At 33.8% G+C, this 23,555-nt stretch overlaps 1 protein-coding gene across 4 annotated transcripts in view; it reads right to left on the bottom strand.

The window, feature by feature from the left end:
• CCDC171 (coiled-coil domain containing 171) overlaps nucleotides 1-23,555 on the bottom strand; it is a 319,711-nt gene that overhangs the window by 161,155 nt on the left and 135,001 nt on the right. For all 4 annotated transcript variants that reach the window (XM_076008755.1, XM_076008757.1, XM_020289349.2 and 1 more), the window contains 2 exons: nucleotides 20,913-21,417; nucleotides 20,013-20,129 (listed from right to left, as the gene is read on the bottom strand). In XM_076008755.1, coding sequence (XP_075864870.1) covers nucleotides 20,013-20,129; nucleotides 20,913-21,417 — 622 coding nt within the window. The remainder of the gene's footprint in view (nucleotides 1-20,012; nucleotides 20,130-20,912; nucleotides 21,418-23,555) is intronic.

The raw sequence follows: 23,555 nt of genomic DNA, 5'->3' as shown, positions 1-23,555 counted from the left end.
TATGAGAATCTCGCAGACAAAAGGCATACAAAGTTTAATTAAAATACATAGTCCTTTTTTAACAACCATATTCCTTAAATAAATAGTGAGTGAAAAAGACTTTAGTGACTTTACACAGCAATCAACATACAATGCAAAACACTGAGTTAAAGGAATTACTAAACTACAGTATGCATTAAATAGGCCCCTGTTGAATGAATAAACAAACAGTTAAATATATTTGTCTATAACATTCAATATAATATCATTTCAATATCTAATATATGTATTCCCTGGTTCTCCAACTACTTTGTAATTCTTTAACTGTGTCTTTCCTCATCTTTTTATTTCAGAATATTACAGGGGTACAAACGTTTTGGTTACATAAATTGCTTTTGTACCATTTGAGTCAAGGGTGTAAGTGTGCCCATCCCCCAGATAGTGTGCACTGTACCCATTATGGGTAAATTTACCCATCTCCTCCTCCATACTCCCACCCACTTGATTTCCACTGAATTTTACTACCATAGGTACATATGAGTATTGCTCAATTAGTTCCAATTTAATGGTGAGTACACATAGTGTTTGTTTTTCCATTCTTCTGATACTTCACTTAGAAGAATGGTCCTGGTTCCATCCAGGTTAATACAAGAGGTATTACTTTTTTGTGGCTGAGTAGTATTCCATGGTATACATATACCACATTTTATTAAGCAACTCATGTATTGATGGGCACTTGGGTTGTTTCCACATCTTTACAATTGTGACTTGTGCTGCTATAAACATTCGAGTGCAGGTGTCTTTTTTATAGAATGTCTTTTTTTCCTTTGGGTAAATCCCCAGTAGTGGGATTAATGGATTCAATGGTAGTTCTACTTTTAGTTCTTTGAGGTATCTCCATACTACTTTCCACAGAAGTTGGACTCGTTTGCAGTCCTACCAACACTGTATGAATGTTTCTCTCTATCCACATACAGGCCACCATTTGTTGTTTTGGGACTTTTTGATAAAAGCCATTCTCTCTGGACTTAAGTGATATCTCATTGTAGTTTTGATTTGCATTTCCCTGATGAGATGTTGAGCATTTTTTCATATGTTCATTGGCCATTAGTCTATCTTCTTTTGAAAAGTTTCTGTTCATGTCTTTTGCCCACTTTTTAATGGGGTTGTTTGATTTCTTTTTCTGGATGATTTGCTTGAGTTCTTTATAGATTCTGCTTGCCAACCTTTTATAGGATGTATAGCATGTAAATAATTTCTCCTATTCTGTAAGATGTCTATTGACTTTCTTGATTGTTTCCTTGGTTGTGCAGAAGCTTTTAAATTTAATCAGGTTGCATTTATTTATTTTTGTTGTTACTGTGATTGTCTTTGGGGTCTTCTTCATAAATTCTGTGCCTAGCCTGATATCTATAAGAGTTTTTCCAAAATTTTCTTCTGGAATTCTTATAGTTTCATGCCTAGGTTTAAGTCTGTTATCCATCATTAATTAATTTTTGTGAGTGGTGAGAGGTACAGATCCTGTTTCAGTCTTCTACATGTGGCTATCCAGTTTTCCCAGCACCATTTATTGAATAGAGATTCTTTTCCCCAGTATATGTTTTTGTCTTCTTTGTCAAATATCAGATGGCAATATGAGGATGGTTTTATATCTGGGTTCTCTTTCCTGTTCCATTGGTCTGTGTCTCTGTTCTTGTGCTATTACCATGCTGTTTTGGTTACTATAGCCTTGTAGTATATCTTCAAGTCTGGTAAATTGATGCCTCCCAATTTGTTCTTTTTGCTTAAGATTGCTTTGGCTATACGGGGTCTTCTCTGGTTCCATATAAAGCACAAAATTATTTTTTCAAGATCTGCAAAAAATGATGTTGGAATTTTAATAGGAATTGCATTGAATCTGTAGATCACTTTGGGTAGTATAGACATTTTAACAATGTTGATTCTGCTGATCCATGAGCATGGTATATTTTTCCATCTGTTTACATCCTCTGCTATTTTCTTCCTTAATGTTTCATAGTTCTCCCTGCAGAGGTCTTTCACCTTCTTAGTTGAATATATTCCTAGGTATTTTATTTTCTTTGTTGCTCTTGTGAAATGTACTGAGTCTTTGATTTGGTTCTCAGCTTAACTGTTGTTGGTGTATATAAATACTATTGATTTGTGTACACTGATTTTGTAAACTGAGACTTTGCTGAATTTATCAATTCCAGTAATTTATCTCTTGGCAGAATCTTTGTGGTTTTTAAATATAAGATCATATCATTAGCAAAGAGAGATAGTTTGACCTCTTCTACTCCCTTATTTGGATACCCTTGATTTCCTTCTCTTGTCTGATTGCTCTGGCTAGGACTTCAAGCATTATGTTGAATAGAAGTGGTGATAGAGGTCAACCTTGTCTGGTTCCAGTTCTAAGTAGGAATGCTTTCAATTTTTCCCCATTCAGTATTATGTTGGCTGTGAGTTTGTTATATATAGTTTTTATCATTTTGAGGTAAGTCCCATCTATGCCTATTTTGTTAAGCATTCTTATCATAAAACGGTGCTGAATTTTGTCAAATGCTTTTTCTGCATCTATTGAAAGAATCATATGGTCTTTATTTTACTTATATTTATGTGGTGAATTACATTTATAGATATGTGTTTTTTCATCTTAATAAACTCTTTTTATCTTCACTGTTCCAGCCCAGCACATATGGATATTTTTATGTTTATTGGATTAATTATTTTTCCACTGCAACAATACTGCACACAGAATGCATCAAATAATACCAACATAAATTAATATTAACTTTTATGGTATGTCAAAAGTTATTCTTTTTAAATAAACAACATAAAATCTCACTGTTTTAGGAAATTTTCAGAAATATAAAAGTAATAACATTTTCACAGGTAAAGAGCCTTTAAAAACAAAAATCAATTACAATTAAATTTTAATGAAAACTTTTTTATAATATCACTGAATTGTGTTTGTATAGATACTGACTACTCTGAAGGGTGAAATTAAACAGCAGTATAAGTCTATAAGGCATTATAAATTTTCATAAGCAGGAAAGAGACACACTCTAAGTTCCTGACTGCTGACTCTCAACGAATTACAGTAGCAGCAGTATATTATTTATTCTTTAATAAGAAATATTTTTATAATATAGTTCACGCTATAAAGTACAGAGTACAATTCTATATTAAATGAATGAAGAACAAAAAATCTTCTAGTGACTTACTTGTAAAATTATTTACATTAATATAATGATACAAAAATAAGACGAAAAACATAAGGTCACTAAAATTCCTCATTTCTACTTATCTAGACCATTTTAAGCTTTTGGCTTGTTACATTTAACAAATTCTTATTTATGTTAAATACATTTGTTAATTATTAATACTTCCTTCTCCTATTTAATGAAATGTGTCCTTCATCAAAGAAGCAGATTCTATATTGTGAAATTACTTTTTCCAATAGAAGGGACAAAGTTGCATATCTAGAGTTAAAATCTTCAAAACAAATTCATTGTTTAAAAACAAAGAATTTTTTAAACCCATGGGCTACAGATCACAAGGACTTATGGGGGGGACTTGAAAGGTTTTTATAAGAGTTCCATCACTTTTAATTGCAGTAACTATTGCCATTTTTATCTTTATTTAGCCCTAACAAAATATATGCATGAATAATATATGCTCATGATGTTGTGAGAAAAAAATTAAAAGTCCCTTGAAAACATTAGAAAAGTCAACTGTTGCTAAGAATACATCTATCATTTGTAGGAAGAAAGCAATCTACATTACTTTTTCATATTAAAATGGAGTCTTTATGTTCACAAAGATTGAGAAATACTCCTTTAACCAAAAAGGCAATAATATGTCAACAATAATGTTAGTAATGATATAATAATATAACAATGAGTGATGTTAATAATAATGCTAGTAATATTAATAATGAGTACTGTTAATTAAATTATATTCAACCTCAGTTCTACACATTTAGTAACATTTTGTCTGCCTTGACATCTCCATCTCCCTTGCCATTTCACCCACATCCTGTTCTTACTATTTTTCCAATATATTACATTTCCTCTGTGATCATTGCCATAATTCACCCACATTACTCTTTTCTAGTCTTTCCCCTCTTCAGCCCATCCTCCACACTATAGATAGAATACCTTCTAAAACACAAATAGGATCTTGTCACACCCCTGCTTTTATGCCTCAATGACTCTCTTCAGACCTAGGAATAAATTTAAAACTCCTTAAAACAAGGCTCAAGAGGCCTACAGATCTGGTCCCTACTTACTTTTCCAGGAACATCTTTCACTGTTATCCCTTACTTATATGCAACTCCTTTCAAGTAACTCCAATACATCATAAGCTTAAAGTAGTCCTATGAGCAAAAATTATGCTTGTGTCTCCAAACTGGGAAATATGAATGCAGACATCAGTTTCCAAACCTGGGAGGCAATCATTAAAATAAGAAGTTTGCTTCAAAGCAGTGTTCCACCTGAAAAACACTGCAAAAATAGCCCAGACAACTGTACAAAGAAAGTAATGACAAAATTTGTCTTATTTTTAAAACATACTGATACACACTTACGAAAAGAATGGTATGATACTGGGGCTAGAAGAGATAGGGAGAGTAAGGAAGCAGACTGGAGAGACAGGAAATAGAACCAAGTCCTTATAATGATTTAATAGACAATCAATGGCATAACTTTTTTTTATTTTTTTTTTTTTTTTTTTTGAGACAGAGTCTCACTCTGTTGCCCAGGCTAGAGTGCCGTGGCATCAGCCTAGCTCACAGCAACCTCAAACTCCTGGGCTCAAGTGATCCTCCTGCTTCAGCCTCCCAAGTAGCGGGGACTACAGGTATACACCACCATGCCTGGCTAATTTTTTTCTATATATTTTAGTTGGCCAATTAATTTCTTTCTATTTTTAGTAGAGACGGGTCTCGCTCTTGCTCAGGCTGGTTTCAAATTCCTGACCTTGAGCGATTCTCCTGCCTAGGCCTCCCAGACTGCTAGGATTACAGGTGTGAGGCACCACGCCCAGCCTCAATGGCATATCTTAATTAGGGAAAAGATGGATTGTTTAACTTAAAAATATTAGTGCTACCTAGTCATCTGGACACAAAGTTTAATCATTACTAACCACTTACATCAAAGATAATTCCAGATAAACTCAAGATTTAATGTAAGAATTAAAAGCATTAGACTAAAGTTGTACAAAATAACCCTCAATTCTACCCTTTCTAAGTAAATCGCCATAAGAAAAACCATAAATAAACACTCAATAATTTTAACTATATAGAAATATCACAAGCAAAATCAAAACATAAACTGAAAAAATAATTTGCAACATGGCAAAGTATTAATATACATGATATACAAGGAGTTTTTATAATTCCATAAGAAACAGATAAACCCTCAAATATGAACATAATGGGATATTTATAAAAGAATAGGAATGGGCTTAAAACAAATGAAAAGATACGCAGCCTAACTACTATCAAAGACTATAGATAAGTGATAATAGAGTATCTTTTGCCTTTCACCTTGATAAAGATGAAAAAGACTATCAAACCTTTTTGTGCAAAAGATGCTATGGGAAAATCAGAAACTCTTAATACTGTTCATGAGAATGTAATGTAAACAATGTTTTCTTTTCTTTTTTTTTTTTTTTTTTTACTTTGCAAAGCGTAACCTACTTGGTTTTGGGTAAACAATGTTTTCTAACTGTAAAATATACAATCTCATTTCTTATAGATATAGGCAAGGAAATAACTGTACAAGTATAAAATAATTTTATGCACAAACATATTAACTATAGTATGGTTAATTATAGTATTGCTTAAAATAGTGCAAAAGTAAATATCAACAGAAAATACGCTAAGTAAATTGTAGTATATATACACAATGCAATAGTACATAACTAAATACAATTAATGATATAGATCTATTTTATTGACATTGAAAGAGATTCATTATCCATTGAGTGGAGAAAAACAATTACAATGAGGCATGATTATATGATTTCTTCATGTAAAACTGTGTGTTTGTGTGTGTGTATGCTTGAACACAAGCATAGGAGACTTGTAGAAATCATCAAACTATTAGGAATGGTTATGGATGACCCTATGGGTAATTTTTACTTTCTATGCAGGTTTCTGTATTGTGTGAAAGTTTTACACTTGGCACAAGCACTTTTACAAAAATAATAAAACTATTTTAAAAAGCACTGCATACTGCCTTATTCATTCATCAAACAGCTAGCCATGGGCTCATATGTATAAAGGCTCTGTGTTAGGCAATGGGGAGAAGGGACCCATAACACTAATTCAGAATCAATAGCTCTTATCTATTTATTATATTGTATTATTCATTATTATACAATGCCCCAAATAGGACTATCCAAAACATATCTTGACTTAAACAAATGATACTTGGGGAAATGGTCACATAAAGCAGAGGATCTTAGTTATTTTTGCCCTATCAGAACCTTTGGTAGTCTGCTGGATCACATGGCTCATCTTCTTAGAATATCATTTAAAATCCATAAATGACAATGTGTGGAATTACAAAGGAAGAAAACCGAACTGAAATATGGTTGTCAAAATATTTTAAGTTTGAGTATTAATCCATTATATGTACGACAGTACATTTAAAATATAGATAAACTAAAGTTAAATTTTTAAAAGACAGCATAGTGAAAGTTGTTGCTTAGACAAAATAAGAACATTGAACTATGTAGTGGTATTCAATAAGGCATCGCACATGTCATATTGAACATCAATTTTTTTATATTTAAAAGTGATCAAAATCCTGATTCACAACTATAAATGTAATTAAAGCTTCCATAGTTCACTTTACATGACAGTGGTAGGTTTCTCTCAAAAAATCCCAGAATTCTCCAAGGCTTTTAAATTCAAAAGCTAGTGTGCTAACTTTTTTTTTGTCCTGAAGTTAATGAGTTCATCTTTAACTAAATCAACATACTCAAGACGTTGAATTGGGAAAAAAATGATTGTGAATCCATGGTTCAAATTTGGTGCTATAAAGATAGAAGTGGCTTCAGTAACTCTTGAAAGAGTTGTGAAGTGCTTCCAGGTGATGAAAGGTTGCTCTTTCAAACAAAATAGAGAATTTTCTATTTAGGGACTACTAGAAAGCAACATAGATATGAAGAACATAGAACCTCACTTTGACGGATAAACAACTACTAGGTACAGAGTTGTCTTGCGATTACTGATTACTAATGATGAGCATAAACTATATCTGTCTGTATCTGAGATGGCTACAACAACATTACAATATAAAAATATCTGTGATTTCTATTAGCAATGAAGTCACTATGCCACTCATATTATCAGGGTCTCTCATCACCAGTCATAATTGAAGAAAATGCCACAGTTCACTAGTGGTTAAACAAGATATAATTTTTTCCAACGAAGTTCACAGACCATTCCCCCACACCCACTCCCACCCTCCTGAATTCTACCCATGAACCCGTGTGAGAAGGGTCCAGGTTGGGAGACCTCTTATCTAAGGAATATAGGACCCAATCATACATCTATATTCTTGAACCTCTGTCTCTATGTCAACTTAAATAACAAGAAAGCTACATACTTAGACTACTTCAGTCAGAGAACTACTCTAAGTTTTCACTGAAGATGAATATAAGTAACACTGACAAAACTTCTGCATCTTCTATGAAATTGCTTTTAAAGACAGAAATGGTGCTTTTTTTTTTAGTATTTCCAATATGAATATACATTTAATATATTCCTCTTACAGTTCAGTGACAGAAAAAAGTTTATTCTCATATGTTGGGAGACATAAGAGAACATCTAACATCTATAGAATGATAAGCAGTTCAATTTAGCTAAACTGCAGATTTATTAGTTGAGAGCACTGGAAGGTGAGACTGTGCAAATAGATAAGAATCAGATCTCTTGTTTATCCAGCTAAAGAGTTAATTCACACAGCAAGAAATGCTGCTGATAATGAGACAAAGAGACAATAGCAAGTCAGGCCTTGTCTCAACCACTCCACCAAAACGATCCCATCAAGGTTATCAGTTATCTCTATCTTGCCAAATCTAGAGTGACTCCTCAATCTTCATTGTACGCATTTTAGCAAACAGATTGCACATGATTGATTGATACACTCCCATTTGTGAAACATTTTCTTTATTTGGCTTGCAGGGTGCCACCAGAGTTGACTAACTAGCTTACTGGTTGTTCTTTGGAATCCTTTGTTGTATCCTCCTCATTTTCCTGACCTCTAAGTGTTGAAATGTCCACAAAAACTTTTTCTACCTATACTCATTTCTAAGGCAATTACCTTTCACCTTAGTCAGAATCTCAGAGGCAGAATGCAGGCTTCACTATTTTTAAGAAGCTTCACAGGTGATTCTAATGTGCAATCAGGATTAAAATCATTACCCTACTTGGCCTTCATCCAATAGCATGGCTTTAAATACCACTGACACTAAAGGCATTCACAATTTCATCTGTCTTGACCTCTTTGACCTCTCTCCTGATTTCAGATATCAAGCCACCTCTTGACACCAAGATGTCTAATAAATTTCTCACACATAATATATGTCTAAAATATCTCCCAATTTTCTCTTCCTACTTATTCCTTCTCTAATCTCCTCATTTCAGTCACTCATGACTCAATTCACCCAGCTGCCCAAGCCAAAAGCTTTGAAGTCATTCTTGACTCCTAAACTTCTTTCACACCTCATTCAATACATTAGCACACCCTATCAGCTCCATCTTCAAGATATTTCTAGACTCTGACCACTAACCATGCCCAAAGCTCTTAGGCTATTTCAACTACCATTGCTCCTCACCTTAGAACATTGAACCAGCCTTCTATCTACCAAGGGGTCCTCAAAGTTTTTAAACAGGGGGCCAGTTCACTGTCCCTTAGACCGTTGGAGGGCCAGACTATAGTTTAAAAAAAAACAATGAACAAATTCCTCTGCACACTGCACACATCTTATTTTCAAGTAAAAAAACAAACGGGCAACTGATAACTAGAATATACTTAGAACTCACGAAAATTAGGAAGAAAAAATCAAATAACCCCATTAAAAAGTGGGCAAAGGACTTGAACAGAAACTTTTCTAAAGAAGACAGAAGAATGGCCAACAAACTTATGAAGAAATGCTCAACATCTCTAATCATCAGGGAAATGCAAATCAAAACCACAATGAGATATCACTTAACCCCAGTGAGAATGGCCTTTATCAAAAAATCTCCAAACAATAAATGCTGGCATGGTTGCGGAGAGAGAGGAACACTCCTACACTGCTGGTGGGACTGCAAACTAGTTCAACCTCTGTGGAAAGCAATATGGAGATATCTTAAAGCGATACAAGTGAATCTACCATTTGATCCAGCAATCCCATTGCTGGGCATCTACCCAAATGATCCAATGACACTCTACAAAAGACACCTGCACTCGAATGTTTATAGCAGCACAATTCATAATTGCAAGGCTGTGGAAACAGCCCAAGTGCCCATCAATCCAAGAATGGATTAATAAAATGTGGTATATGTATACCATGGAGTACTATTCAGCTCTAAGAAACAATGGTGATATAGCACATATTATATTTTCCTGGTTAGAGCTGGAACCCATACTACTAAGTGAAGTATCCCAAGAATGGAAAAACAAGCACCAGATATATTCTCCAGCAAACTGGTATTAACTGAGTAGCACCTAAGTGGACACATAGGTACTACAGTAATAGGGTATTGGGGAGGGGGGAGGGGGGCGGGTATATACATACATAATGAGTGAGATGTGCACCATCTGGGGGATGGTCATGATGGAGACTCAGACTTTTGGGGGGAGGGGGAGAAATGGGCATTTCTTGAAACCTTAAAATCTGTACCCCCATAATATGCCGAAATAAAAAAAATTTAAAAAAATTAAAAAAAATAAAACCTACCTCAATAGAAAAAAAAAAAAAAAAAAAAAACGGGCAAAAACACCCGCATGTGGCCCACAGGCTGTAGTTTAAGGACGCCTGACCTATACCCTTCCTTCTCACAGAAGCCTTTGAAAAGGTTAAATTAGCTATTGTTGTTCTTCCACTCAAACCTCCCAATGGCATCCTATCTCATTTAGAATAAAATCTAAAGTTCTTACCATGGTTTTAAGGTCTTACATAATGTGTGAGCAGCTGCTCATCCCACCCTTGCTACCTCTCTGACGACATCCACCATTCTTCCTCTCCTGACCTGGGATCAACCACTTAGGCCTCCCTGTCATTCCTGAAAACATCAAGGACACTCCTTTGTCAGGGTTTTTGCACTTAAGTTTCCTCTGCTTAAAATGTCCCTCTCCACCTATCACCCCTCCCTCTAAGATACTCACATGGCTAACTTCTTCAAGCAAAACAAGTTTACAACCCAGCAATTCCAAGCCTTGGTATTTACTCAAGAGAAAAATATATGTCCAGCAAAAAGACATGTGCATGAATGTTCACATCAGCTTTATTCATAACAGCCAGAAGCAGAAACAACCCTAATGCCCACCAATAAGTAATGAATAAACAAACTTTGGTATAGCCATAGAATGAAATACTACTCAGCAACAAAAAGGAACAAACTACAGTCACAGGAAACACAGGTGAATCTCAAAAACATTATGCTAAATAGGAGAATCCAGACTTAAAGAATACAAACTATACACGTAGTAAGGAATTTGGAAGGTATCTTGTTCTTAGGACAACAGAAGTTTCGCATTTAGAGTCCTCCCAGACTTTACCCTAAGTGTCTCTTCCCTTGGCTGGTTCTAATTTATTTCCTTCCTTTAGACATGAGTAAAACTGTAATTCTAAATATAGTACTTTCCTGAGTTCTATCAGTTGTTCTAGCAAATTACCTAACCTGAGAGAGTCCATGGTGACTCCCAATTAGTAGCCAGCTAGTCTGAAGTGAAGGGGGCCCTGGGGACCCCTGAACTTGTGGTGTCTGAAGTGAGGGCAGCCTTTTAAGGACTTTTTTCTCTCCCTGTGCAGTTCATCTAAATTCTTTTGCACTGACTGATTCCACCATTTTTATGAAATGTATTTAAATTCTTAAACAGAAAAAAACTAAAGTGACAAGAAAAGAGATAAGTGGTTGCTTTAGGCCAGGTAGGGGTGAGGGTGACTGACAGCAAAACAAGCGAAAGAAATGTTCTTATATTTTTTTGTATACATTCTAATATATACATTTTGGAAAATTTATCAAATTTTACAGGTAAATGAGTACATTTTATTGCATGTAAATTATATTCTGATACATTTGACTTAAAATGAAAAGACTGAGCTCTTATATGTCTAATAGAGAAATCTTGTTCATTCTATCACATATCCTTTTTATTAAGAGTTGTAGAAGCTTCCTATCTAACCTTACAAGAACACTTGTAATTCTCCTAAGTTCTGATTTTTCTTTAATGCTATAATTGGCAAATGAATCCTCACACTCAAATTTCAACACAAATTTGTAGGCCATCATTATTGGCTTTTTCATGTCACTCTTAGCTTAAATTTGTTTCTAAATTCTTTTGCTTAAGTTTTAATAAATATTAATATATAGTCATATTTTATTAATACCTATAAGCTACCATAAGTTTTTCTGGAAAAAGGTGAGGGTAAAAATTTTTTTCTAAATATATATGTAATATTTTAACATAGATTTGAAGGAAAATATTTTCTTTCATTCTTCTACAAAAACTCGAAAAGATAACTATTTTGCTTTGTTAGATAGTCACTGGATACTCAATTTACACTTCTAAAAAAAGGCTGTGGCCTTTTAGAAGTTGTCCAGAAAACTACCTATAAATTGCAAAATGTGTTCAAACCTCATCTATGGGTCCTAGAATTGTTTTAATTTTGTACATTATTTTAGATCTACATTTAAAAAAAAATATTGTAAAAAGTTGTGACAGTAAAATTTTACATAGTCATGAACACTACCAGGGATGAATTATCCATTGGAACTTGTTCTTAAAAATGACAATAGGCAAAAAAGTTTTTAATTTAAAAAACAAAACATCTGTACATTGTAAAATTCTTTTAACTTTTCTATATGCTTGAAAATTTTCACAATAAAATGTTTGAACAAATATGCAAAAATGTGAAAGTAATAAAAAGAAATCACAAAATAAAAAATTCAGTAAGTTAAATGTGGCTGCCTAAAATAGACAATAGTAGCTGAAGCACCAGAAATGATACTTCGTCAGACTATGCTTATTTCAATTTCAGATATGAACAAAGTTATTTATGTAAATAACAAAATCTTCTAAGTCCTTAAACTTTACTATGCATGTGAATCACCTGAGGATCTTTTTATAAATGAAGATTCTGACTGAGTAGGTCTGGAGTAGGATCTGAGATTAGGCATTTGCAACACCTTCCTACCTGATGCCAACGCTCTCGGTTCTGTGGGCTACACTTGGAGTAGCAAGGCTCTTTTTATTATGTTTTTAGGTTCAATAAAGGCTTAAAGCTTTTCAACATATACCAATAACTGCTTATTAATACAAATATCTTTTCTTCCTGCTTTGAACTTCCTAAGTATGAAACCTCACTGTTAAGCTAAACACAACCTAGGCTTCTAAGTTTTGCCTGAGTCTCTATGACCTCTAGAAAGTTAACTCAAAGTATGCAGTAAAAAAAGGTTAGGTAGTACTATCAGCAGTATATTTAGGTCATCTATCTTCTACATAATTAACATGCAATTAGAGGAAATGTATAACAAAATGTAGTTACATTCTACTTATATCCATTTACTCCTGTGTTTGTTTAGAGATATTTCAAAGCAAATTAGCATGTTTGTTTCTATCTTGATAATTTTAATCTGGACCAGTCATATCAAAAAGTTCAGCTATCTAAAGAATTCTTTAGTCCATTCCCATAATGATTGATATCCCAGCCCTTCAGTGGAAGTAACACTCTCCCCTGTTTGAGGTAAATGATCTCTTGCAGGCACACCATTTGGATACTGAGAAGAGGTAATTTATCTCAAGTGGGCAAACACTATAATGAAAGCAAGAAGGTGGCCACCTGTCCAGTATTTACAGAGGCAAGATGGAAACTGGGGTCTTTGCCCACTGCCTATAAGTTCATCATCAAAGTTTAAGAAGGTAGCAGGGGCAACCACCTTTAGCACTTTCTGAGCAATGAATTCAAGCTACCATTATTGAACTTCTAGTTTCATGAAAAGGTAAAAAGTAATATTCTAGTTTCATTGATATATCAGTGCACAAGAAAGAGGTAAAACAACAAACATTTATTTATAGAACATTTATATATACAAAGGACTTGGCTAAGCAGTTTACATTTATTCTTATTAACTCTATGAGCTAGAAACTTTTATTAGCCAAATTTTACAGATGAGGATATTGAGGCTGAAAAGGGATTAAGTCATTTGCTCAATGTCATGCAAATAGTAAGCAGTGGAAACCAGATTCAAATCTTAAATCTAAATTCTTAATTGATACTCTATTGCATACTCAATATGTTTAAGGGTAAATTTTCTCTCTTAGATAGTTAATAGTATGCATATAATTCAGAACTTACTCTAAAAAGATAAAAACCTAATTTTTGAAATGCATTATTTACAGATTGTTTTCTTAGCCTTAGAACAAAGATAACAGGAGATGCAGTACAGTTACTATTTAACAAATTAAAAGCTATGACTTGGCATCAGCATAATGCACCAAATTTTTAATGAGGCTAAAAAGAAAAAAGTGTAGGTGATGCTAACAATATGTAGTCCTGACATTTTAAATGGATTAAATTTCCAGCAAGTTCTTCAAAAACAAAAACAAAAAAAGGGAAAGAAAGAAAAGAAAAAACATAGATTTACCTCGCAACAAATATCCTATTTCATTTCAGAATTTTCAGATTATTTCTTAAACAGACCTTCCCAAGATCTGCCATTTCAATTTCCCATTCGGCTAAAAAATTAAGATACTGCTCATAATTTTAGATGATTCAAAGACAATTAATCAATTACAAATCAAAGCTGAACTGATATTCCTGCTACCTATATAAAAAGTCCTGTTGTGAATTGGTTAATTATGGAAAATACAAATGATAAAATATTACCCACACATTTAAAATAATTCTCTAAAATAATATTAATAGAAGTGGGAAAAATCCTCATAAACTTCTTTTAAAAAAACCTCAAAATTTCTTTTAAAAATAAAGCTATAATAATATATCACAAGCAGAGCACAGCATCATTTCTGTGATTTTTCTTGGCAAAGATGCACAAGCTGAATCTAATCATGAGGAAATGTCAGAAAAACCAAAATTAAGGGATATTCTACAAATAATTGGCCTGTAATATTCAAGAATGCCAAGATTATGATGAAGAAAAGACTAAAAATTCCTCCATACTGAAGGAGACTAAAGAAACATAACTAAGTGCAACACATAATTCTACACTAGATCCTTTTGCTATAAAGGACATAGTTGGGACAACTAGGGAAAGTTAAATGGGGTCTGAAAGACAGTAATGTGTCAGTGTTGATTTCCCCATGTTGATGGATGCATTCAGGTCATGTAGGAGAATGTCTTTAATATGTAAAGTAAAATATGAGGGACTGATGGGGCATCATGTTAGCAAGCTACTCTCAAATTGTTCAATGACAAAAAAAAGTTTTTTGTTATGTACTTGCCATTTTTCAGTAAGTCTGAGGTTATTCAAAATAATTTTTAAATAAGTATAACCTAAATATTTGTACACCCATAATATGCTGAAATAAAAAAAATTTTTTAATCAAAAAACAAAAAGTCAAGGCAACTTGAAAAAAAAATTTTAAACAAGAATATAAAACAGTATGTACTCTATGATATCACTGATATCAAATGTTAGTCTGTTAGTGAATGGTTGAAGGAGGAAGGGAGGGAGGAAAGGAAGGGAGGGGAGGGAGGGATGATGCATAAGAACATACACAAATGTTAATAGTAACTATTCCTGACTGATCTGATGGAAAAATATTTTTTTTGTTTTGTTATCGTGTTCTTTTCTGATTTATTTTTTTTCAAGTTTTCTGAATTGACCAGTTTTCCTTTATAATTGGGAAAAGGGGAGAGTTGCCATGGAAGTAGTAATATCTGCTTTTAAAAAGAATGAATCCTCTCTATTACAGACATTGTTCATTAGTTGATCTAATCCATCCACAAACCCTCCCTTCTCATTTGCCAACTTCTAGCTAGCCAGCTAGGGATAACCATGTGATCTAGTTCAGGTCAATGAAACAAGAATGCTGGATGGGCTTCTGGAAAAACTTCTGCCTTCCTGATATAAAAAGATATATTCAATAGCCACATGCCTTCATATTTTTAACAGATATAATATATACAATTCACCCATTAAAATATACAAATAAATGGTTTTTAATATATTCACAGTTGTACAAATGTTACCACAATCAATTCTATAACACTTTTATCACCCCAAAAAGAAACCCCATATCCATTAGCAGTTATTCCCATACTCCCTTAGCCGCCTCCTCAGCCTTAAGCAACCACTAATCTACTCTCTGTCTCTAGATCTGCCTCCTCTGGACATTTCAAATAAATGGAATTATATTATATGTGATATTTTGTGACAGGCTTCTTTCACATAGCATGTTTTCAGGGATCATCTGTGTTATAGCACATGATGGTACTTTAATCCTTTTTATGGCCCAATAATATTTCATCATTTAAATATCTATCCATTCACCAATTGATGGACATTTGGGTTTGTTTTCACTTTTTGACTAATATACATAATGCTGCTGTGAACATTCATGATAAAGTTTTTATATGTATATATGTTTTCATTTCTCTTGCATATATTCCTAGGAATAGAATTGCTGGCTTTGCTGGCTCATCTGATAACTCTATTAGCATTTTACAGAAATGCCAGACTTTTATCCAAAGCAGCTATATCATTTTCATTCCCACCAATGATGTATGAATGCCTTCACATTTGGCCCTTCTTTTTGCCTTCCTGCAAAAACACAATCCTGGGGCCTTAAGAGTAGCCAACTTAAAAGTAGGAAGCACAAACATGAAGATACCAAGGATGGCAGAGCAGAAAGACAGTCTGGATTTCTGTCTGACTCTGGACTTCCTATTATTTAGAAGGAAAAATAAACTATTTGATTAGCTACTTTAAATGGAGTATTCTAATAATTACAAAGAAGGCAAACCTCTGACACCCCCAGCCCTGAACATACAGTCACTCTATTCAGAGGAAGAAATTTCTTCTTAATCTTTGTACACTAATTTATAACAAAATCATCTTTTGGTTATTTGTTTGCTTGGGTCAGGGTCTCACTATGTTGCTGAAGCTGGTCTCAAACTCCTGGGCTCAAGCAATCCTCCTGCCTCAGTCTCCCAAGTAACTGGGATCACCAGTGCATGCATCATATCTGGCTAAAGCCATCTTTTTAAAAGTTACAGCTGTATGTGATACGTAAATTACCTTGAAATTTTAAGATGAACTAATGTATTCTCATTTGATCTACTCTAAAGTTTTATGAAATTTCTTCATTATTATCCAGTTAATGCAATAACTATTAAAAATTACCAATATTTGCACTAAGCAAAGTAAGCAAACTAGTAAACAAAACTCTTCTAAATACTTTACAAATGAATTCATTTAGTCTTGTAAATAACTCTATGAAATAGGTAATACTACTATTCCCCTTCCAAAGATAAAGAAACTGAGGCACACAGAATTTAAATAACTTGCCCAAGGTCATACAGTTAGTACAGGAACTGGTATGAAAAGTCAAGCAGAATTCCGGCTTAACCCTATAGTGTTGCCTCCCCTCTAAAGAGCACGTTGGCAATTTTAAAATAGAAAATTAATCATTAGTAGCCTGAAAATGTATATGTGTATGTGCACATAAAGGTATATGTGTGAGTGTATGTACATATGTTCATTAATGTTATGTGCTGTTTCACAGTGAGATGGGTGGTAAGGACACACTATTTTTTTTAAGCACCCTCTATATGCCAGGTACTGTATATGACGTTCAACAAGTATTATCTCATTAAATCCTCATAACAGCCAGGAAGACATATTTCTTTACTTGTAGGTAAAAAAATCTGAGGCCCAGTAAAATTAAATAACTTGCCCAATATCACACAACTGATAACCAGCAGATTTAGATACAAAATCAATCTGCTTTGTTCAAAGCTAATGCTTTCTCTGCTGTACAATAATGCTTACCTATTTAGGTTATTCATATAAATTATAAACTCACACAACTATATAAGCCCCATATATTAGGGCTTTACATTTATTCCTCTCATTATTGTCTGTTGATAATCACCCATATGCTTTAACTGTTTAAAAATTTATTCCCACCCTGTCTGCTAAAATATCTGAAATTTCTACTACTAAAATATCCTTAAAAATGAAAACATATCACCTGGAAAAGATAATATATAAACCCCTTATCATGTTTGAAGAAATAATTCTAAAAGCCCAATGGTCAAGTTATCTCCACAGAAGGTCCACACTGATCATTTTCGCATTAGTCCAATAATATTCAATTATCTACCTGTCCCAACCATATCCCTTCCAATACTCCTCATGACTGATACATCAGTTATCCTTTCCTTCTAAGTAATAATCACTTACTCTTCAGTAAGTAGTGCTTAGCCAACAAATACTTAAAACCTTCCCTAAAAATAAGTTTCCCTGAACTTGCTATTTCCTGAAGTTATTAGAGTAGAGGCATGGCACAGGCAGGGATAACATCAAGGCAGCTGTGTTCCTAGACATATGCAAGCAATTAAAGATACCACTCTTGGTCTACCTTCTAGTTGACAAGCCTTTCCTATACAAATTTTTATCAGGGTCTTAATCATTATGTCAATATTTTAACTTTAAAAATTTTACAAGAGGCCACTTTTGGAATGTGCTCGGGGGATTAATGCCTGGTTTTATAAAACCTCCATAATCTGACTCCATGCCAACAATACACCTTCTTCCAATATGAATATAATAGAAAATACCTTGTATTAATCACCATCTATGAGCCAGGACTGCTAGGCATGGCTTTACATTCTCATGTCTTTAATGTCCACTCTTTCCATTCTATGCTTATTCCTACCTCTGTATCTCTGCTTAAACCATGTCCTTCATCTGAAGACCATATCTCCGTCTCTAACTTACTATGATTCTAGGCCCAGCCAAATCACAAGTTCCTTCCTACTCATCAGCCCACATTTAACTGTACCTTCTATGGATTCTTATATCATTTAAAGCCTGCACTTCTCATTCTATCCTTGATTACAACCTGCCTAAACTTGTTCATGAGTTGTCATTCTTGTTCTAAAACCATTATGCATATTTTCTAGAGGGACAGACCAATTCACATACTTTTATTTTCTGATAAATAAAAAAAAGTACTAAAAAAATCAATAATATAAATAAGAATATAGCTTAAGAAATCAACCTACTTTTAAGTGTTCATCTAACTACAAAGAATTTACTAACACAAATCACCTGTATATTACACCAAATCCAAAAGCTATTATTAAGCTCTTACAAGAATGTTACAGTTTTGTTTTGAAGTTGTAATACCAAAATTCTTTTTTTAACTTTATAGTTTTATTGAGATAAAATTTACATACCAGGCAATTCACTCATTTAATTATATAGTTTGGTGAGTTTTAATAAATTTATACAGCTGTGCAATCATCACTACATGCCAAAATTCTCAAAATACATTTAATTCAGACATTTCAGACTCTAAACCCAGTATGTTGAGATTTTGCCAGTACGTTGGACATACACATTGCTTACCAACATCAATGGCTACAACCTAAAAATAATCTTTAAGTCGTAAGTTTCCTACTATAAAAGTCTAGGTTTAGACATTTAAAATCACAATGGGCCAGGCGTGGTGGCTCATGCCTGTAATCCCAGCACTCTGGGAGGCCAAGGCAGGAGAATTGCTCAAGGTCAGGAGTTCGAGACCAGCCTGGACAAGAGCAAGATCCTGTCTCTACTAAAAATAGAAAGAAATTAATTGGCCAACTAAAAATATATATATACAAAAAATTAGCCGGGCATGGTGGCGCATGCCTGTAGTCCCAGCTACTCAGGAGACTGAGGCAGGAGGATCGCTTGAGCCCAGGAGTTTGAGGTTGCTGTGAGCAAGGCTGACGCCACAACACTCACTCTAGCCTGGGCAACAAAGCGAGACTCTGTCTCAAAAAATAAAAATAAAAAATAAAATCACAATGAATGATCTATATTTACAAAGTAGAACTGTCTAAAGAATTAAATTGAATCTCAAATTATCATTTCATTTATGCTTACAAAATGTCGTTAAGCAGGCAAGTCTTAACAAATCCATTATACTACTTTAACTATTAATGTGTCTGAAGTGACCATAATTATCCAACTAGTTTTCAATGAAACTGTCACACAAACATATATAATCTGAGTCATTAAAAAATAAACTTGAATTTTAGACCTTTATAAATCATTGATTATAAGTGGATTCACACTTTGTGGAAAGGAATAGACTATTCAAATTAACTCTATCTAAAATAAATCAGAAAAATAAAAACATATCACCAAATGAGAGAGAAAAATTTTCTCCTGGCTCAATTATTACTCAAGCTTAATGAAATTTATACCCAGAAGTAGAAATGAAGCAAGGCCAAAACATTTGAAAGAACACTGCCAGTATTACTTAATAAAAAGCTAATGATGAGCTTTCTATAGGAAAACTCATCACAAAAGAAAGAAAAAAAAAAAAAAACACAGTGGGCATATTCACTAAGAATATCACTTAATTTCCCCATAAACAAAGACAAAATTAGCCATCAAAATTTATATTAATTTACTACATCATTAAATATAGATTTAACAATCTATCTGTGACTGAATAAAATAAAATAAGAATAAATACATTTCATTCCTAGATGGTTTATTAGAATTTGTACCATAAAGGATTTCTAGACATTTGCTTTTAAATGTATTTTGCAAGGACATAAAGAGGGAATCATACCTGTTTTACTAAGGACTTCTTGTAACTCAGCCATAGAACTGATTACTGCAGTAAGAAGGTCAGAACTGGTGAGCCAACTGAGTGCTTGTAAACAACGTAACTGTTCCTTTTGATGTTCTGCAAAAATAGAAACAAATCCATTATGAAATACTATAAAAATTTATTAAAATCTGTTTTTAAAATTCATATCATTATTCAGCCCTTTAAGAAACAGATCAAACCTTGTATGTAAAACATTGCCTAGTGCAGAAAAATCCATAAGTATTGTTAGATTTGATTGAGCTAATTTATAAATAACTGTTAACTGACACCAAAAAATAAAAGACAGAAAAAGAAATTTTCTTTAGTTTTATTTCTATTACTTTATAGCCTGTTTTTTTCTAAAGTTAAGAATTGAATCCATTATTTCTTCAGAATAGACAAGCATTAAAAAACAATGTTAGCTAGAAAATTTGCAATTGTCTCATTTTCATATAATTTTTCAATAGATTTTTAACTTTCATCATTTTATACTGATTCATAAAAACTGAAAATAAATTATTCTGATAATTTTAAGCAGGGCAGTTTTTGGATTGACTTAATTGAAAAATCACTGTATAAACTCTTCACTTTACTGTGAAAAGAGAATTCAACTATAATAAAGCTAGACAATATTAAAATTCTATATATTTGCTACCTTAGATTTCAATCTGTTTAGAACAAAAAAGTCTAATCTATACAAAAATATACACTTATCCATGTACATATATATATATATCTATATACTAATACATATGGGACTATGTTATATGATTGGGGCATATTACATGCTTTTTTTAAGTTTTGCATAATAGCCAAGCATATTCTCATTGTATTTCATTTATTTGCAACTTAAGTTTTAAAAAGCACAAGTTATCTTACTTGGAAATTTATGCTTGTCTTTGGGCTCTCCTATACACACTAACATGCCTATGCCTTCTTTGAAACTCTCCATCCAGGTAAAAAGAGAGGAACATGATTGGCCCAAAATCTTGAGTCTGTTTGCTGCCAAAACTGTAATGACACCTTTTCGAAATACACGTATCAATCCTTTAAATGATTTTTTCTTCATCTTGGCTTCCTCTTGCTTCTTTTCCTCTACAGTTGACAAAGCCTGAGCTAGAGTTCTAATTTCCAATTTGAACAACTCAAAGTTGTTGACCTGTTCCTGGAGAAAATCTCTCTGTGTGGATAAGGCACATGATCTGCTATAGAGTGGATATAAGGCACCAGCCATCAATGCACAGGCAGCCAGCAAGGATGTCTGTTCCCTTTGAGTCTGTGATGACACTTTTTTGAAGTGTAAATTTTCAAGGACCAACTGTTCATGTGACTTCTCAATACGGTTCAATTTTTCCATATTTTTTTCAGCTATTTCTTGAAATTTCTATAAGAGAAGTCAAACAATATATGTGATCATGAAACAAACAGGCATTTTATTAATTCCGCTTTGTACAAAGAAAATAAACTTTTACTGACAACTACTTCTTCTTCTTCAAAAGATATATGTTCTTTTTTTTTTGAGACAGAGTCTCACTCTGTTGCCCAGGGTAGAGTGCCGTGGCATCAACCTAGCTCACAGCAACCTCAAACTCCTGGGCTCAAGCAATCCTTCTGCCTCAGCCTCCTGAGTAGCTGGGACTACAGGCATGCGCCACCATGCCCGGCTAATTTTTTATATATATAGTTTTAGTTGGCCAATTAATTTCTTTCTATTTATAGTAGAGATGGGGTCTCGTTCTTGCTCAGGCTGGTTTCGAACTCCTGACCTTGAGCGATCCACCCGCCTCGGCCTCCCAGAGTGCTAGGATTACAGGCGTGAGCCACCATGCCTGGCCTAAGATATATGTTTTAAAATATCCACGATAGACAAGGCAACAGTGGGCCAAACATCTTATATTTGAATATGCACACTGAGTTTTAAATCTTCTTACATATTAATAGAAGCTTTATAAAAACGTAGAACATATAAATTTAAGAGTAATTCATGAATTTCCTGTATACTTATGCTTAAATATACATATTTAGAAAAGGAAAATATGCTCTCTCTGTATAATTTTTCTTCTTCCATTCCTCATTAACTTTTATGTCCTTTTTTTTTGAGGCAGAGTCTCATTCTGATACCTGGGTTAGAGTGAAGTGGTGTCATGACAGCTCACAGCAACCTCAAACTCCTAGGCTCAAAGGATCCTCCCGCCTCAAACCTTCTGAATAGCTAGGAGTACAGACATCCACCACCACATAACTACTTTTTTTATTTTTATGTATGTATGTATGTAGTTAGTCAGTCACTTAGTAGAGATAGGGTCTCACTATGCCATTTAGGCTCATCTTGAACCTCAAGTGATCCTCTCACATCAGCCTCCCAAAGTGCTAAGATTACAGGCGTGAGCCACCATGCCCAACCTGTTTCCTACTTTTAAACAGAAATTACACTGCCAATAGATGCCTCCCTATATGTAAAAAAGACTTTGCTTTTTGCCAAAATAAACAAAGGGTTAAATCAGTGAAACAACAAATAGCACTATCTGCCATTCACTACATGAGAAAGGACTCTCAGAGCATACCCTCTTATTTCAGTTTCTTTCTTTCCTTCCAACACAGAAAGCTGTACACAGTGCAGCTCCAGGAGGAGGAAATCCTAACTGTGAGCTGAGCCTCAGCAGCTCTCTAATCCTTTCTGCCTAATCAAGGTGCTTATAATTCAAAACTTAATTTGAAATAAAAAGAAATTTTAACTGTAGGAACCATTTTTAATCACTAGAAATAAACTGGTTCTCCATAAAATCTTATGTCTAATCATTAATAAATTGCTGAGATAAAGAGTAAATGTTAGAAAATAACAGATTCCAATTTCCTTTACTATTCACTTATCACTCATTAAACATTCATTGATTACCCACTAAATTCCACGTGCTACGAAAGCAGACAAGTAAATCAATTAGTGTGGTATAATGCCATGACAGAGATATGTTAGATTGTCAGACACAAAGGGACCCTTAAATAAAATGATTTTGACAGGCTTTTGGAGGGATATGACAATTAAAGGACAAATGGGAGTGACGTATGTAATAGAAAAAACAAAAATCCTACTCTGCCAGTAAGTAGGCTAGCCAAGAGCTACCCTATACTAATTTAATCTAACTCTTACAATGATGATTTAACAGCTTCGGTGGATCTTCATTTAGTCAAACAAACTGTCATAACTTGGCCATGGACCTCTTTTAAAAAGCAGAACAAGAGTGTTCAATTTGAATAATGAGGCTGGGTGCAGTGGCTTACGCCTGTAATCCTAACACTCTGGGAGGCCGAGGCAGGCAGATTGCTCGAGGTCAGGAGTTCGAAACCAGCCTGAGCAAGAACGAGACCCCGTCTCTACTATAAATAGAAAGAAATTAATTGGCCAACTATTATATATAGAAAAAATTAGCTGGGCATGGTGGCACATGCCTATAGTCCCAGCCACTCAGGAAGCTGAGGCAGTAGGATTGCTTGAGCCCAGGAGTTTGAGGTTGCTGTGAGCTA

This window comes from Microcebus murinus, chromosome 12 (genome assembly GCF_040939455.1).
Source record: "Microcebus murinus isolate Inina chromosome 12, M.murinus_Inina_mat1.0, whole genome shotgun sequence".
In the NCBI taxonomy this organism is placed as follows: Eukaryota; Metazoa; Chordata; class Mammalia; order Primates; family Cheirogaleidae; genus Microcebus; species Microcebus murinus.
Note: the sequence above shows the minus strand (reverse complement) of the source record. Positions and strands in the feature narration are given on the sequence as shown.